Source organism: Labeo rohita, chromosome 16 (genome assembly GCF_022985175.1).
Source record: "Labeo rohita strain BAU-BD-2019 chromosome 16, IGBB_LRoh.1.0, whole genome shotgun sequence".
Lineage (NCBI taxonomy): Eukaryota > Metazoa > Chordata > Actinopteri > Cypriniformes > Cyprinidae > Labeo > Labeo rohita.
The window spans coordinates 19,529,935-19,548,708 of record NC_066884.1 but is presented as its reverse complement, the minus strand read 5'-3'; the positions used below and the strand labels follow the sequence as shown (position 1 = coordinate 19,548,708).

The following is an 18,774-nucleotide window of genomic DNA, read 5'->3' as shown; positions in this document are numbered from 1 at the left end:
GTTGCCAAGGCCACATTTCTTATTTCGTATTCTTAACTTGTTTAACTTGATGTACTTAAATAACTAAAATGAACATGAAAAATAAAATAAAATAAAAATTACAAAAATGTAACTAAAATTAAAATGAAAATGGAAATAAAAATTTAAATACTAAATTAAAATGAAAAAAAAGAAAATACCAAAATAAAAAAAATAAAAACAAAATATTAATAAAACTATGATAGCATCTCAGTGATACTAGAATAACATGGAATCAGGAACAAGTGTACTTACATAATAAAATATAATGCACTTCCACAAATACAATACAATATAATACTGTATTTTTAATAATCAGAAAAATTTAATCTTGAAGTACCTTATTTCATGATTTAGTTTGCAGTCAATACGCACCACAATTATGTTTTTAAAGTTAAATTGATTTTAACTTGATGCTTTGTTTTACAGTTTATGGCACTCATTATGACAATTACATGTTTTTTTTTTTAAAAAACTGCGGAAATCATTGCTACAGATTTTAAACCATTCATAGACTACTCACTGATTACAATAATGTAATGTCTAACATGATTTTCTTCACTTAGGGGCATTTCTCAAAATAAATTATTCATAAAAATGATTAATTAGATTAATTACCATTTACATGACATTTTTTAATCGACTGACAGCCCTAATAAACAAATTCATTAGGCTGTTTAAACTTAATAATCAAATGCAGTAAGTATAGATCAATTTAAGTGCAGCTCATACTTATGCCAAAGACCCAAAGAAACTCATCCTGCTCCAAAGTCCTGGCTGGAAATGACACAATGGGTCAACAAACAGAATAAAACATGTTACTGCATTAATAAAGAAGAAAATTCAGACAGCAAGAGCTGAGTGGCAGTTATGCTTGCAGGTTGCAGGACACTTTAATGGGCAGAGTCTTTGTACCCACCCAACCATCACTCCCACAGGGCAAAGAATAGTAGCAGTACATTGTTATTCATGAAATGCTGTGTGTGCTGCGCTACAGATTTAAAACACGGGCAGACACGAGACACAGCTGTAACAGAAGCACCACGTTTGTGATGAAAAATGAAAAAGAGGGTCATTCATATATCAAAAGACAGGGAAGCACGACTCCCCATTACTGTAGAAGAGAAGAGCCTCAGGCAAACGCATAATGTAACACTAAATGTCTGTCTGTTACATTTGCGCAGCCCTAAAGCAGCTTCAGGCCTTTCATCTGCTTCTGAGTATGCAGATGACAATCGGAATGGGACAAAGTGAGAAGCTAAGTTATAATCTCTAACATGGTTTGCTCTGGAGAGCGCAAAAATCATTCAGGTACTTTAAATCCACATATTACCATTCCTGTTCTCAAAGTCATGTTTCCTAATTAACTTGTGAAATCAAAGTGAGGCATTTGCTACAATACAAGTTCTAAAGCATCTTCTGTCCCTTTGAAAAGACAACGATACGGTATGCGACACAGCCTGGCATGCTAATGGATCTCAGAGCAATGACACAATGTCTCTTTGCTGGAACACCGTCCCAAAATTTCACTGTCCTGACTTTGACTGTAGCATTAGCATTCCATGTGAGCTCTCTCCTGAGCTTTCTCCTTCAAAAGCAAGGGGACAGTCAGTGTTCTGTATCCAGACAGTGGTCTCAATGTCCCACTGTGGCTTTGCACTACCTGATAGACAAGCTGTAAGACTGAAAGATAAAAGATCTCAGACCTGGTCTCCCTCTCTCTCTCTTTCTGGCTCCACTCTTCCACTACTGATGCAGCTCAACTGTACGAACGTGCTACTTACAGATTGTTAAGTAGAATGAGAAAAGGAATGAAACGGAGAGCTCTATTGAAAAGACAATCACTGATGGCCACTACTTTTTGTGGATGCTGGTGTTCCTTCCAGGACTCTGACACTATTTGGCTTCTCCTTACTTTTTGTAATTTATTCCCGCAATTTCAGCAGCCATTACTCCAGTGTTCAGTGTCACTTAATGCTTCCGAAATCATTCTAATAAGCTGACTTGAATTTTTATTATCAATGTAGAAAACACAATATATATTTTAGCACTCTTTCATTCATAGAAAATTTAAGAAAAGAATTTATGTGAAATCATGTGATTTTGTTTCTTATGTAAAATGTCACTTTTGATTAATGTAAAGCATCACTGATGTATAAAAGTATTAATTTCTTTTAAACAAAATATTGACCACAAACTATCAAATGTTAGTGTAGCTACCTTAATTAAACACAGGATGGTATCCTTAATGAATGAATTAATGGTGTAGAAAATTCTTCTGATGAAACAGCTAGTAAATTTTACAATTAATTACAAAGAAATGACATGTAACACATTTAATTAAAGGTGACATATCATGAAAATCTGTCTTTTTCTGTTTAAGTGCTATAATTGGGTCCCCAGTGCATCTACCAACTTAGAAAACATTAAAAAGGACAACCCAGTAACTTTGTTTTGGTAAGCCTTTCTCTGCAAGCTTGTGAAAAAAAAAAAAAAAAAACCACAAGTGACAACAGTGTGCCATGACCTTCACAGACATAACCGACTGTTTTTTTTATAACTTATGTGTGTATGTGTGTATGTTTTATGTGTGTATTTGACAGTTTAAGTGCAATAAGACATGAAAGAGAACTTCGTTTAATACTGACGTGCCGTGTTACAGCCACTTTCTGTGCACATGCTTTGGATGTGTGCGCTCAGAAAACAGTGTGTTTATGCTTCCACTCAAAATATTTGCATTATTTTGAGATGAAACGTCAGACATATTCTGGGGACACCTGAGACTTCTATTATATTTTGTAAAAAGGGGAATAATAGGTGCCCTTCAAATGTGAAATTTTAAAGTAAAAGCCTGCAATAGTATTTTTTTGTAAAATGTATTCTAATAATCTTTATTTTAATACAGGTTATGACTTTTTTTTTCTTTTTTTTTTAAACAGTGGATGAGGAGGAATACTGATATTCATGATAAAAACTATACCTGATTAATCAGTGAGACAGCAAGCAAGGAATGAGCTTTAGGGTCATTCTACAGAAATGTCCACTTTTGGTATGGCAAGATGTCTTAAAATGGTTTTTTTCTAACATTTAAACTTAGACCACATTATTAGATTACCTTTTGACTTTATGAATACATATAAGACAGCTTATATGTATTATATGTAAGGGTATCAATTGACCCTTTGCAAAAACCTGCCCTCTTTAGTTACTGTAGTGATGTATGACAAACAAAGCCACTCTCATATTACACATTTTCACGCAATAAAAAATACATCGCGGAGCAAAGAGGAAACTGACAACACGCCGACAGACAAGACGGAGCAGGTTACTTCTGGTATAAAACAAGGTCTCAGATTTAAAATGAACTCATTTTTAAAAGAAATTTTATTTCAACCGTGGAAAGACATCTATACGCACAATGTTTCGAGTTTAAGTCCACCGCAGTTAATGTACTCTCCTGTCTGATTTCTTTGTCAGACAGAATGGCAGATTTGGAGTTATGATTGGTCAGATCAGTCTGTCAGTCAAGCTGTTTGTGAAGGGTCAAATATGAGTGCAGTTGCGCTTTAGATCAAACATGTAATTGTGAGTGTGTGCAACCTGGATGCCAGTGAATTATGGGATTTTTTCGTACATGAAATGATCCTGCCAAAAGAATTGCGTGAAAACGTGTTCTGTCTGTATCATCCAAGTGAGCTTTTATGAGGTTTTACACATGCACAGTAAAGTGAATGTAACGTTTTCCGATATTTCAGTGTGGATGAGAAACTTTCGGAAAACGCTTGAAAACACTAATGTGGACGGAGAGCGTTTTAAAAGGCAAATGCTGTTTTCAAATGTCTCTGGATTAATGTAGACATAACATTAGCTATAGTGAACCCCCACCATCCTACATTTTGGGAATTCATGCCTTAGGGGTGTTACCAAGATGGCCATCAAATGAACTGAATTGCCTTAAAGGAATTTTGGTGGCACTCAATTTGTGTCAGCTGCAAAATCTAGTGACATGTCAAGGCTTGTCTTGATTTTCAAATATTTTGTGTTTTATATCATTCAAAACATTTGCATGTGTAAGTCATAATTGTAAGTTGATAAACTACCCCTTTAAGTGCAAAATGACATTTAAAAACATGCATAGGTCAACCACTACAATAAAGCATCTTTCTTGAGTCGGTGGGAGATTTAGCGGTCAGAGAGAGAATGTGGCAATGTTACAAATACACCCTGTCCACTACACATACTTCACGAACAAATCCTCAGCACTGCATCCACCCAATTATCAGGCACTCCAACTTTACAAACAGCATGCCTGAACTCTGAAGGGACATGAGGGGAGAGAAAAAATGGGAGAACTTTGCCCCACAGAAGAAGAAATGTATTATTCCATTCAACGCATTGCTAAAGCTAGAGTAGAACTATCACACCATCAGCACTGACCATTACAGCAACCATAAATAATCCATTCCTGTCTTTCTAGAGAGTTCACCCGCTCTAATAATCCTAACTCATGCGTGTCTGTTCTGGCTGCTCTTACCAACTGCAGGGATCTGGACTGTCATATGAGACTTAATAAATAACTGCAGGTATGTGCATGGCTTATGTTCACATTCCTCCGGACACTGTTCGAGTAAATATTTAATACCGGGGATGTTGCAAAATTCATATTCCTGCACGGAGGAGTGGGATGGTGGATGTGCATTGTCTGAATAAGTGAACGGAAGAGGAATGGCCTGATAGGAGTAAACGAGAGCAGGACTCTGGGTCAGACGCTGTTAAGATAAGACCACACATACTGGGGTGGGATCAGAACAGCTGAGAGCTTACAGTGCACAATGGTTTAAGTTGAAAGAGAGGTGAAGTGATGGGAGCCACTGAGGGGGGCCAGCACAGGTGAGAGAAATACGACGGAAATAGGAGAACTGTTGGGTTATCGGTTTGTGTGATTACATCTGGAGGACTTGTTTGAGTGCAAAGACAGAGACGGATCCTTACTAACCCCAAACAAGCTTGCGTGTGACTGTTGGGTATTTGAGTGGGCAGGAACAGATTATCCCTCAGAATGTAGATGATTCTGATAATAGCGTGTTGTAAGAAGACATACTGGGTATCACTTCAAACCTTTATATATAATTCACTTCGTATTAGAATTATCTAGATGTTCACAGTTATCTCAGTCAGCCTCACCTTTATGAATGTGTGCCTGTTTTCTAAGGAGTTTTCAAACTTGATGCCAAGGATCTGCGAATATAACAATCTCTTGCAAGGGATCCACTTGCTGAAACAAAGAAAGGTATATATTTATATGCATTAAGACCCATGTGTAAGGCAAATAGTGTGATATTATAATGGCAACAATTATGCAATATACTAATAACATTTGTTTTGCCAAAGCTTAAAAAAATCTTAATCTTACGAAAAAATAATATATTAATCATAAACGGAATCATAGAATCCAGTCATAAGAATGGAGTTTACTGTATAATGTGGAATGTAACGGAATTTGGGATGAATAAATCAAAAGTAGGTCAGTACACTCAAAACAAAACGTGATATGAACTAGTGTCTGTGAATATTAGGCTGCAAAAAGCATATTTAAATATGAATCCATGTTCTACGTGCCTGTGTATGTGAATGAATGGCATAGATAACGTTTCAGTTTCGTTCTCACTGTGTTTTCAGCCTCTGCCGCCACAATATACGAGTACATAAACACAAGAACATTTTTTTAAATAAAATAAATTAATTAGAGATGCTTTTGATTATTACAATTACAATTTAATTAAACTATTAAAAAGGAATACAGAAAATTAATGGAAAACAGAATTTGAGAAAAATCAAACAGAATTTGAGAAAATATAAAACGTATTTTATAGGGCCTTAAAAATGTAATTTTTGTTAACTTTTAAATAGCTGATAACATTTTATGATTTCAACTAATAGTCTAATAATCTAATAGACATGCTTTTTGGTTAATATTTTAATTGAAAAAATTAAAACAGAGTCTAGAAAAAAATAAAATGGGGGATAAAACAGAATCTAGAAAAATTTTAAAAGTTTGGAAAAAATAAAAATGGAATTTGGGAAAAAATAAAACTGATTTCATAGGGCCCTAAATTACATGTGTGATCCTGAGGAGAAACATTTTCAATTCAATTCAAATTTATTTGTTTAGCAATTTTTACAATTAAAAAAATACAGGGTAGTACCTTATGACACACTGTAACACTCAGTGAGCATAAGGGACACCATGGCGAGAAGAAACTAAAAAAGATACAACACAAATTCAACCTATTTCTGAGTGTGATTAAAAAAAGGATCGATAGACAGAGAGACATTAAATAAATTAGATATCTTTTACCAAATTATGCAGGTTTTTGTTTACCGTTATAAAACAAGGGCAGTCAACAATCGATTCATTATTTCTGATTAGCAGTCTCTATGAAGCAATAAAAGACTGTAAAATTCAGTGCTACTTAATTGCTCTGAAGCTAAGAAAATTCCTTGTTATAGAGTATAGTCTTGAATAAATGTTAATGTATTTTCAACTATAGCAATAAAATGATCATTTTAATATTTATTAAAATTAGTTAATGCAATATCAATGTAATATTTACTTATTTCTTTCTATTACTTAATTATTTATTTATTTATTTATTTATTTATTTATTCTCCATCTGTTTTTTATTTATTTATTTTAGGGCTGTCAGCCGATTAAAATTTTTAATCTAATTAATTAGATTGTGTGTTGATTAATTAAACTAATTAATCACAAACTACATTTGGCTGTGAAAATACCCCCAAAATATTATTTTAAAGCCATTTTTGTGTTAAATGAGAAAGCATTAAGCAGATATAACAAATAGCAGCTTTAGAAAGAAATATTTCATTTGACTCAACATAAAATTTATTACACGTTTAGGCTACAATGGCCTAACATTAACGTTAAAATATTTAAATCACATTATTTTTTCATAACTAATTAAGTTAACATGTTAAACTGACAGCCCTAATTTTTTTTTAATATTCCCAGTCCTACTTTGTATCTTCCTAATAGTTTTTCTTTAAACTTGACTCTGGTCTATTCTTTTGACAGGTGTTTGACTATGTCTGGCAAACATATGAACCCAGATCAAGTGCCGAACAGACAGTCAAACACAGTGTTTCTAACCTGCATCTGTTCACTGCTCGCCTTTTGCCCTCAAAACAGGTGTTATGTCCAAGGGAGAAGGCCGTGCCATGCGCCTGTTGAGTAAAGACAACACAGGCTTGTCTGGCCTGAGGCTGTGCCACACACACAGGGAGAAATCACAGCCACATTTGCGCACACACGCAGAAGATTAATACACAAAAGCACCGGGACTTACAACACCACCTGCCCCAAACACAAACAGAGCATGATGGGTAGATTAACAAAGACGCCAAGCAGAAGCTGCGAGTGTCAGATACAGTCTGAGAGAGAGAGAAAGCCACAGAACGTGCTCTTGCATTTGAAAAAAAGCAAGACTGCAAGCTGAGGATTGAAAAGGAATTCACGTCTCAGTGCATATTTTTACAAGTTGCACTTCTTGTAACGATGCAGTCAAATGTGGCAAATTTTTGTGGGTGGAAACCAGTCATTTTAATAAGAATCTACACGGAAGGGCGAACATTTTCCAATGCAGATTTTGCAATGGTTTCAAATTAGCCATGCAGGTTTGCTCTCAAAATAATACACTTCTAACTGACAATACACCTCTAATTGAACAAACAATGAGTCCCGCCACTTCGCACACCATTGGTCAGAGTCAGAGTCAGTGTTGTTGCATAAGACTAGATGGGTCACTCAAAACAAACAGTCGAATTATAGTGCCACAGAGATATAGTGTTTAGAGATAAACGCCCAGCTTATAGTGATGATAACTTACAATTACTTTACTCTATTTATATTAAATATAATGATTTTTATATGAAGTCTGATTTGCTCACCAAGCCTGAATTTATTTGATCCAAAGTACAGCAAAAAAAGTAAAATTTAGAAATATTGTAATGTAATTTATTCCTGTGAATTTTAAAACTGAATTTTTAGCATTATTACTCCAGTCACATGATCTTTCAAAAATCATTCTAATATTCTGATTTGCTGCTCAAAAACATTTATTATTATTATTATAATTATTATGTTGAAAAGAGCTGAGTATCATTTTTTTTTCAGGTTTTCTTTGTTGAATAGAAAGTTCAGAAGAACAGCATTTATCTAAAAGAAATCTTTTGTAACATTATAAATGTCTTTATCATCACTTTTGATCAATTTAAAGCATCCTTGGTAAATAAAAGTATTAAATTGTAAAAAAATAATAATAATAATAATCTGTAATCATGACACTTAAGACTGGAGTAATGATACTGAAAATTTAGCTTTGATCACAGAAATAAATTACATTTTAAAATATATTCAAATAGAAAATAGTTATTTTAAATAGTAAAAATATTTCAAAATTTTACTGTTCTTGCTGTACTTTGGATCAAATAAATGCAGGTTTGGACTTCTTAAAAAAAAAAAAAAACACTACAAATCTTAGTGTTCAAAAACTCTTGACTGTATTGTACAGATACGATACACCAACAGATGAGGGATAAATAGATAGATGATAGATAGAAAGATAGAAAGAAATATAGATAACTCAATATAAATCTTAGTCACTGTAAATCATCTATATAGACTATATATCATCAACTCTGTATGTTTTTTTCCTTTTTGCTGTGAAAGTTCTTTGTATTTTTCATTACAATCTCAATTTCATTACAAACTGACTCCAGCTAGTATTGCAGTTATACTATGTTTCAGGTATGTGATTTACTGTTCCCTATTGCTACTTATGTCACCCTGTCATGTGCATTAATGAACTCAAGATTAAGGACTCAGTTGAGTTGATGATTAGCATTATTATACCAACAAATCCAGTATGGACTGGTTTGGTTTTGTCAACTTGAAACCAACCCTAACACCAAAGTTTGCTCAGCTACCCTCATGGCTCAAGCCCCAGAGGAAACACCAGCCACCGAAAGTGTTTACATATTGAATTTTGTGAGTGTTTCTACTCAGTTTGTTTGCTTTCTTTCCACAATAAGACATTCAACACCACCAACAATGGCTGTTTACTTCAGCTAAGGGACGGTAAGATTAGATTAGCAATGGTTAGGACAGAGGGAAAAAATATTTACCCACACTTCAGCATTGTGTGAAATGGAAGAGCTCCGTGTGAATGGATTTAGGACGGCTCATACACACGACCAAACAAAAGCTTTGTTTAACAGGAACATTCGATTATATCTTAATCTTATTACGTATTCTGTCCTTGTGTTTACCCGCCTGTCATCCTGACCCACTCATACAGATCTCTCTATCCTGTAAAAAGAAGGGTGTTGAGCTGCTTCGAGACTTCACTGATAATGCAGCTATTTCTGAGAAAGCAGCACGCTGTCCAGAAATACTCAAATCAACACATCTGCAGTGGAGCCACCGCTTAAACGATGGACCCCACACATTATTTATATTTCCCAGTTTTTTAAAAGGCGTGACGTATTACCTGAGAGTGCAATAACTTGATTATCTAATGCCATAATTGCAGTAATTATAGTTTTTAATCTCCTTTCTATACACCCCAGGCTCTATTATGAAAACAATGTTCTGGAAAAGTTAATAAATGTAACGCAAAGGCTGCAGGGGCTCAGACTGAGTTGACGTCTGGCGTCGTTGGAGGCCTAGCAACGTTCAGACAGTAGCTAGTGAACAAACAGTAACACCTTCTTAGCCAGCATTCTTGACATTCTCCTCTATCACTCAAAGACATGTTTATCTTTCTCTCTTGCTTCCAAATTACAGGGTAGAGACAGAGAGAGGGAGGGATTCAGGTGCTCCAGAACAGCTGGCGAGTTGAAGGGAGGGAGAGAGAGGTGAGTATGAAAATGTTACAAATGAATATCTCTTGAGAGATGAAGGGTAAACGCAGAACCGCTAGTTATGCTGATGACTGATTCTGTAGAAGGAGATTCTGTATACACATGGTCATAGATAAACTGGCGTGGAGCTGCACTGTGGACACAGAGAATAACACAGCTTTGTTGCCGAGGGAACATCTGAACACACAGTGTATCAAGCAAACACAGTACAGTAAACAACACAAACCAGCACTCAAACACAAATCACCCGTGGAACATTCCCAGTGCAGTAACACCAGCACGCAAGCAAACGTGCTGATATCATTTTCTGTTTTAAGGTATGTAATTTATAACGTAACAAGAAACTTCTACTTGCACCACAATAAAAAAATAATAATTAAAAGATAAGAGTAGATTCATATTGAGACATCCTCACTGCGCAGTACATAAATCTTGATCTTTGCTGCCCTCTGGTGTTTATTAACTGTAGTAGTTTACGACTACTTTCCAAAATTTACTAGACATATTTAAACATTTCCATGCTTGAACTGTACTATATAATTAACATCATATACGTTATCCCTGTTTTCTCTGCTGCAGGTCATTTCAAAATAGTATAATTACTATTTACGGCCCAAAACTATAAAAGAAAAAGCCAGCTCTGCTCCCCTGGTGAAAAAAACAGCATATGCTGGTAGGTGTGTTTTGATGCTGGGATGCTGGTTAGGTATGTTTTGGTGCTGGTTTATGCTGGTCCTTGACCAGCAAAATTACCAGCATAAACCAGCAAAGGACCAGCAAAAACCAGCAAAGGACCAGCATAAACCAGCTAAGGATCAGCTTAAACCAGCATCAAAACACACCTACCAGCATATGCTGTTTTTTTCACCAGGGTCATCAGCGATTTATCAAGTTCTTTAAAGTAGTTCACTTCCAGAATTAAAATTTCGTGACAATTTACCCCATATCATCCGAGATGTTCATGTCTTTCTTTAGTCGCAAAGAAATTGTTTGCAGAATATATTTCAGGAAATTTCTCCATATAATGGACTTAAATGGTGGCTAATGTGTTGAAGGTCCAAATTGCAGTTTTAGTGCAGTTCTACACTGTAAAAAACAATATGTGAGTCAATTTAAAATAATTTGTAACCTGGCTGCCTTAAAATTTTAAGTTCAGTCAACTCAAAAAAAAGTTTATTCAACTTGAAATGTTAAATTATACTAAGTGACAGCTTATATATTTGAGTTGAATCAACTTAAAATATTAAGGCAGATGGGTTACTTACCCATCTGTTAAGTTTAGCAAACACAAATATCTAAGTTGTTACTTAGTACAACTTAACATTTCAAGTTGAATAAACTTATTTGAGTTGACTGAACTTAAAATTTTGAGGCAGCAGGGTAACAAATTATTTTAAGCTGACTCAACAAATTGTGTTTTTTATTTTTTACAGTGTATACGACTCCAGCTGTGAAATAAGGGTCTTATCTAAATAATCGGTCACTTTCTTAAAAAATTTTAAAAATCTATATTTCTAAACCAGTGCTCCTGCTCATCTTGCACTAGCTCTGCGTATCTTCACGCATCATGTAATCACATCGGAAAAGTCATGCGTGGTTATTTTCTTTGTTTGTGTACTTCGGTTAAAAAAGGTAGGGCGAAAACCCCATCTCATATTCTCCTCCAACTTCAAAAATCGCCCAACATCGTTATTTTACCTCTTTTTGTGAAGGGCATTTGATTTTTTTGCACATTTGCTTTGTAAACGCAGGGTCAGTACATCTGCCCCCGTAACGCTTGCAAGACTACCATTTGTGGTTAAAAAGTATACAAACATACATTTTTCTTAGAAAATGACAGATCGTTTTACGAGATAAGACCCTTCTTCCTTGAGCCCTTCGAAGCTGCATGAAAACCGCCATTTGGACCTTCAACCCGTTGGCCACCACTGAAGTCCACTATATGGAGAAAGAGCCTGGAATGTTTTTCTCAAAAACCTTTCTTTTCAACTGAAGAAAGAAAGACATGAACATCTTGAATGACATGGGGGTGAGTAATACAGAATTTCTAGCTAATATATAGCTCAACTGTAAGGCTACTCCACTGAGGTAAAATATCTAGAGGAATTTCTCAAGTCTAGTTAAAGTTAGACCATTTCGACACAGCACTACCACAAAGTTTATTTTGATGAATCAGACAAAGCGCTGGGTTAAGCTGGAGGTAAACTCTTAAAAATAAAGATTCCAAAAGGGTGTTTTCACAGCAGTGCCATAGAAGAACCAGTTTTGGTTCCCCAAAGAACCTTTCAGTGAACAGTTTTTAAAAGAACCATTTTTTTAGTGCAAAGAACATGATGACATCTAAAGAACCTCATTTCACTGTAAACAACCTTTTGTAGAATGCAAGTTACATAGATAGAATGGTTTTGTGGAACCATTAATGCCAAAAAAAAACTTTATTTTTGAGAGTGTAGCTGGTTTTAGCCGGTCTCCCAGCCTAGCTTTCAGACCAGGTTTTAACTTTTTATTCCCCCCACCTGGGAATACCCATCATTTTCTTTTGAAAGCCTGTGACTGATAGGGTCATGTGTGTGAAGTGCCAACATTTTAAGGCTAAAACAGTTTCTTGCATATACCAAATAACAGTTCTGACACTTCCGACAAAGAGTACGAGTCAGACAAAGTTCATAAGCTTATTACTTACAGTAACTTATGTACAAGGTGTCAAAACAACATTTAAGTATTTTTTCACCAAAATTTTTAACTGTGGGATGAAAGGAGTTGCATCTAAATGCAGTGTTTCTATTACTTCCTGAAAAACTTAAGAGCAAGTGAAGGACAAATTCTTCAGAATTCAAAAAGCAGTAGGACTGGCATAGAAAAACACTTTTCAAAAGCTGTAATTGAATTCTTTATCATGACGTTACATCTCGAAGCTACAGCACAACATTAAAGAAACAGAAAGGAGCAACAGTTTTTACTTCCTTGCACCTGCGTGATTTGAATACCTTACATGGAGATGTTCTTGATTGGTAAAATGCAGTGGTTCTTTTACTTAATGGTTTTTCTTTTTTTATAACAGGTTTCAACATTTGAAAAATGGAAACAAAACTTCATACACTTGCAGCCAAAACATTCTGTGCAGCGAGCATGTACACAGACCTGCAATGTAATTACAGGATGATTTTGGCACAAGAAGTGGAGTGAACTCTAGCTGTCCTTACTAATCAAACGGATCATATCATACAAGCCCACATGATGGCACTGTTACCATGCAGCAGGCGCAGTTCAGCTCAATACACGGCTAGTTGACTCTCCTGCATTTGTCCATTAACTGCTCCAAATTCCTCTGCCAAAACTAGCAGCAGGGAAATAAAGACACTTGTCTTAATGAGTAAATCAATCAGCATCCTTGCCAAGAACTGATACAAATCCAGCCTTACAGTTCATCAGACTCTCAGATGATGCAAGCAATTTGCCTGAGGCACCTGAAACTGAATTAATGCAAAATATGACTCAAACATCCAGAATTGGAAGAAAAAAAAAAAAAAAAAAAAAAAAGACGTCAAATTAAAATATAGGAAGGAGAGAGAGAGAGAGAGAGAGAGAGAGAGAGAGAGAGAGAGAGAGAGAGAGAGAAAGACAACATTAAACCAATGGCTTTAGGAATGTTAAAGCATTCATTTTTAGCTTTTGTCCCTGAAGGAAACTTGTACAAAAAAACCATTAAATAAGACAAAGACACAAAGGTTGGTTTCTCACAAAAGTTTATTTTACACTTCAAGATTTCTTGCTTGCAGCAGCAACCTGCAACAGAGCATAAAGAAGATCAGGATTACGAGAGACACATCAATCACATCAATCTGCTTCTTCCCTGCACCGTCGCCTCAAAATCCTTGAGAAATTAATTAACTGTGGGGAAACATTCAGGAGCCTTTCAGGTCCTGGACGTGACCTTAGCCAGGAGATTAGGAGGCACATTCGGTTCTACTCTGACATTGTTTTTGCTCATGCCACCAACGAGAAGCCAAGCGTATCAACAGTGCACTGGGAAGAGTCAGAGTGCAGACGACAGCCAAGGCAAGCACAACACAAGAAAAATCACGTTAACTCATCTGAATTCAGCTCATTAAGGGGATCAGGCAGAATAAAACGCCGCCATACGGCAGCCCAGCGAGCATGAAATTCAATCGGCTTGTTTACTTCCTCCAGCATCGGATTGGCGCACAGCGGTAGCTCGCAGGGAAAGCGGAGGACCAACAGAGGGGCGAAAAGCAAGCGAAGGCTTTGGAGAAGATGTGCATGCATTTCCTTTTTGAAGATAGCACTGTGTCCACATACTAAATCAAAGCTACTGCAGTCAAAAAATAACCATGAGGCCTTTTAAGTGAAAATAGGTTCATTATATTCGGCACCTGAATCTGCTCTTACACATACCGCATGGTGGAAAAACATTTTAATTTCTTTGAAACTTGATTACACAACTGCGGTGAACAGAATTTTGTGAATTTTGTAAACCACCATCTGTTGTACGGTATCTGACTAACTTCAGAAGCCCGACTTTGAGACTAAATCAATAGCGCCTTAAATCCGATTTTTACAAAAATCGATGTTACATTTGCTCAAGCTCACAAATACAGTAACCCGATTGCACTTCTTACCTGCCCAGCAATTCTGTCCAGGTCTCTGGTGCCCTGAGGGGTCAGTCTACGCCCACTAGAAAAAGCCAACAATTGAGAGTTAGCTGAAGTCAAAAATAACACCACCTGCAATGATAAAATCTACTCAGGCTGCTCACCCATTAGGGTCTTTCTCCACCATCTTGAGTCCCTCGAGGGCCTGGAGCACTTTACGGGCAATGTTCTTGGAGCCCACACTGAAGTGAGAGGGGCATACGCCGTTCCTCTTACGCCCGCCGTAGATCTTGGTCATGGAGCCTACGCCAACACCTCCACGCAGGTACAGGTGACGAACTGTGGAGGCTGAGAGAGGACAGAGAGGGTCAGAAGAACAGATTTCTTCAGGGTAGTGGAGGACAACAGGAGGCAATATGCCAAGAAATACTCCACCTATCCTTCTAAAAGAAAGGTTGCAGCAGAAATACAACACGCATGGCATAAAATCTGTAAAATCAGTTCCTAACTACACAAACTCAGCTCTTAATTTTACACACAGTGCGTCAAGTGGGAACTTTGTTTTAGAGAAAAAGTTTCATCAGTTTCTCAGCACACACCAGAAACTGCTGATACATTAACAGGACAAGGTCATCAATTATTGAGCCCAATCCTGACACAATCGCTTGCGTTAACCATCAATTGTTTTCCACCAGATTCGCGTAAACATTTAAAGCCACTAAATGTCATCATTTGAAAAACACCACATTTTTGCTTACAGCACAAAGCATCTAAATGGATCAATCAATCACAAAACCGCAAAACAAAGTTAACTACACTCATGTGCATACTAGAGTGCAAGCAAAATGTGTTTTGGCTCCCTTTCACTTCTAAAATCTGCATGCATTTGAGTGGTTAAAGGATTAGTTCACTTTCAGAACAAACATTTACTTACCCCCTTGTCATCCAAATGTTCATGTCTTTCTTCTGTTGTAAAGAAATTGTTTTTTGAGGAAAACATTCCAGGAATTTTCTCTATATAGTGGACTTCAACGGTGCCTGCGAGTTTAAAACTCCAAAATGCAGTTTAAATGCAGCTTCAAAGGGCTCTAAACGATCCCAGCCAAGGAAGAAGGGTCTTATCTAGCGAAACGATCAGTCATTTTTCTTAAATTAATATTTATACACTTTTTAACCACAAACACTCGTCTTGTCAGTTGGCATGTCGAAGAACTCCCATCTCATTTTCTCCAACTTCAAAATCATCCTTTTTTGCTCGTTCACATTTTCATTTTTAAGAAAATGACATCGTTTCGCAAGATAAGACCTTTCTTCTTTGGCTGAGATCATTTAGAGCCCTCAGAAGCTGCATTTAAACTGCGTTTTGGAAGGTCAATCTCACAGGCACCATAGAAGTCCACTATAAGGAGAAAATTCCTAAAATGTTTTCCTCAAAAAAAAAAAAAATTTCTTTACAACTGAAGAAAGGAAGGCATGAACATCTTGGATGGTGAGTAAATTACCCATAAATTTTTTGTTCTGGAAGTGAACTAATCCTTTTAAATAATTTATTGACAAATGCACAACATGGCAATATATAGTAGTTAACACTTCAAAAGAACACTTGGATCACACTTGGATCAAAAGTGTTCATTAAAATTGTCCTAAGACAAGAACGGGTATTATTTTGGGTTTATGTCAACTTTGATGAAAGGTTTTGATCCACTTCAAATGTGGACTATTGATATAAATGTAAACTTTGTCAACAGTCTTAAGTGAATGTAAACAGGACCATTTTATGGATATTTTGAAGCATGCTGGTGACCAAAACGGTTCCGGTTTCATTATATGGTCAAAAAAAAAAAATACATTAAGTCAATGAAAAATGAAGCTGGTAACCAGCATTACTCCAAATATCTAACGATCCACAAGGAAAAAATAAAAATAGGTTTGGAATGATGTGAGGGTATATAAAATAAAATTTTTGTTTTAGAGTAAACTATTCTTTTAGTTTTAAACACAAAGATTTATTTCACTGCATTTCCCCCCAATAACTGTATTATTGTTAACTTTAACACTTAGCACTGCTGTTACATGCTTGAACTTAGGGCTGGACAATCAATCAAAAGTAATCAAAACCAAAATTTAGAAGCTCTAACCGACAATTTTCCAATGTCGATTTTTTTTAAATCCTGTTAATACTTTATATTTAAAAAACATACTACCGTGTGTATTTGTTTACAGGAGACGCAAGTTATTTTCTACGTCTCACATGACCATATTTCAAAATGTATTTAGTCTGCAACAGATGCTGGTTATTTTCTACTTCAACAGGAAACCCTTTAAAAGGAAACTCGCTTTTTACATTAAAACTGAAACGTGACTTTTTTTCCTATAAGATTATATTTCAAGCAATGCGTGCCTTTTAATTTTAATTGTTCAAAATATTTAATAAATATCCATAAATAGTTTGTACTTAATTCAAATATTTTATAATCACAAGGGTAAGACATGTAATTATATCCCACCCGGCTAATGAACAACAAAAAAATAAAAATAACTAGATAAGATGTTCAATTAATCAAGATTTTGATTTTAGGTCATACTGTCCAGCCATACTTAAACTTGAAGCATTGTTTATACAAGTCTGTTCATATCTATTATATTGTTTTTATATAAACCATCCCTTTCCATGTCGGACCGTTAATTTCCCTAATTAAAAACAACAATGTAACACTTGAGAAACACTTCCAAGTGTTCAACAGCATATTACGGTTTGCTATGCTTTTTAAATGATCAAGAATCATGAAACTATGTTATGGTATCAAGACAAATATAAAAATTACAAGTTTATTATAGACAACACTGAGACATATACCTTAGTAAGAATTTAATTTCACGCAACAAAACTGGGACCAAAGCAGAAACCTATTCCATACAGACCTGGCACAGATACACTGACTGCAAGTTATGATTTTATTAGCTTCTGACAGATGCAGAAAATTACATGTGATTTCCTGACATAAATATATTACATATCGCCAGTGCAGTGCATGGTTCAAGTTAACAGATGCACAGCCAGCATCTTGGTTCTACAGTATTAGAGGTTCTGTTTGGATGGATTTGCATAAAGTGCAAAGCATGAAAGTCTTAGTTTCATGCATGTCTATGAGTTTTTATAAAATACATATCACACTCACCAGCTCTGATGTAGAACCAGTTCTCATCGCAGGGAGCCAGCTCTTTATGCTTGGCCAGCTTAACAATGTCAACCCAGTCTGGCACCTTCAGCTTCCCCGACCTGTCAAAACACCAGGGTTCAAAATGAGCTTCAGTACACACAGCCAAAACTATTCTATCATGGTGCCACAAGCCTGTAAAGTATATAATCACTAAACACAAAGACAGCTGAACTGACTTTTTGAGGAAAGCTGCCAGCGCACGGACAAACTCCTGCTGGTTGACGTCTTTCACTGTTACACCACCGCCTGGCATCTGAAAACCATTATCAATTTTATATTAAAGTCACAGAGATACATTTTACAGTTCGTTTTAACAAAAGGAAGTCACATGTAAAACGTTAGCTAGCTGACATGAATAAGCTTTATTTAAGAATGCCTAGACATCATATTGAAGAAAACAACATTATTGCCCTATAGTTAATGGTAACAAAAAAATCTATATACAGCATAAAATAAGCGTAACAATTTGGTTTTGTATGCAATTTGATGTGCAGAAGCATCGTGTTAGCAACGCAGCTAACGACCACGTTTATTGTACCGCGGAAAAACAGACCATAACAATAAATTCTAGCGACTAACTACTAACAAAGAATAAGACTCGCGTGTTAATCGTTACATGATATTACTGTTATTACTACTAATAACGACTCTTATTGCAGCTAGGTAAAATGATACATGTTGAGCGGACCAGGCCTCAATGCGGCTGCATGGGCGCAGCCATTGAACACCGGGAATTCATAGCATGCGATCTAATTCTTAAATTTCACAAAACTACGCATTTCTGTAACATTTTATTCACAGTCTTGTAATAGAATGAGTACTACTACATAATAAGTTGGTTTGTATGAGAGAAATAGTGTCAAAGAATGCTTAAAAGTTACTTTATAACCTCGAAAGATGCGGAGTATGATTTACCTTGCTTGTGGACAGCAAAAGGAAGAGGGACGTGCAGGGTTTCCTAGGCGTGTTAACAGGGGCGAGTC

At 35.9% G+C, this 18,774-nt stretch overlaps 1 protein-coding gene across 1 annotated transcript; it reads right to left on the bottom strand.

The window, feature by feature from the left end:
• Positions 1 to 13,686: 13,686 nt before the first annotated feature.
• Positions 13,687 to 18,774, bottom strand: rps19 (ribosomal protein S19). Its single transcript, XM_051130796.1, has 6 exons — positions 18,707 to 18,774; positions 17,968 to 18,044; positions 17,750 to 17,850; positions 14,735 to 14,918; positions 14,598 to 14,652; positions 13,687 to 13,743 (listed from the first exon to the last, which is right to left on the bottom strand). The coding sequence occupies exons 2-6, from the start codon at positions 18,042 to 18,044 to the stop codon at positions 13,717 to 13,719; spliced, it is 444 nt and encodes a 147-aa protein (XP_050986753.1). The 5' UTR covers positions 18,707 to 18,774; the 3' UTR covers positions 13,687 to 13,716.

What these genes read in the sequence shown, in the direction of transcription:
- rps19 (XM_051130796.1), bottom strand. Translation starts at nt 18,044, where the DNA reads ATGCCAGGCGGTGGTGTAACAGTGAAAGACGTCAACCAGCAGGAGTTT. An exon ending in CTGGTTCTACATCAGAGCTG is followed by an intron (nt 14,919 to 17,749) that starts GTGAGTGTGATA and finishes GTCCTCTCTCAG; the next exon opens with CCTCCACAGTTCGTCACCTG. An exon ending in TGGACAGAATTGCTGGGCAG is followed by an intron (nt 13,744 to 14,597) that starts GTAAGAAGTGCA and finishes GCTCTGTTGCAG; the next exon opens with GTTGCTGCTGCAAGCAAGAA.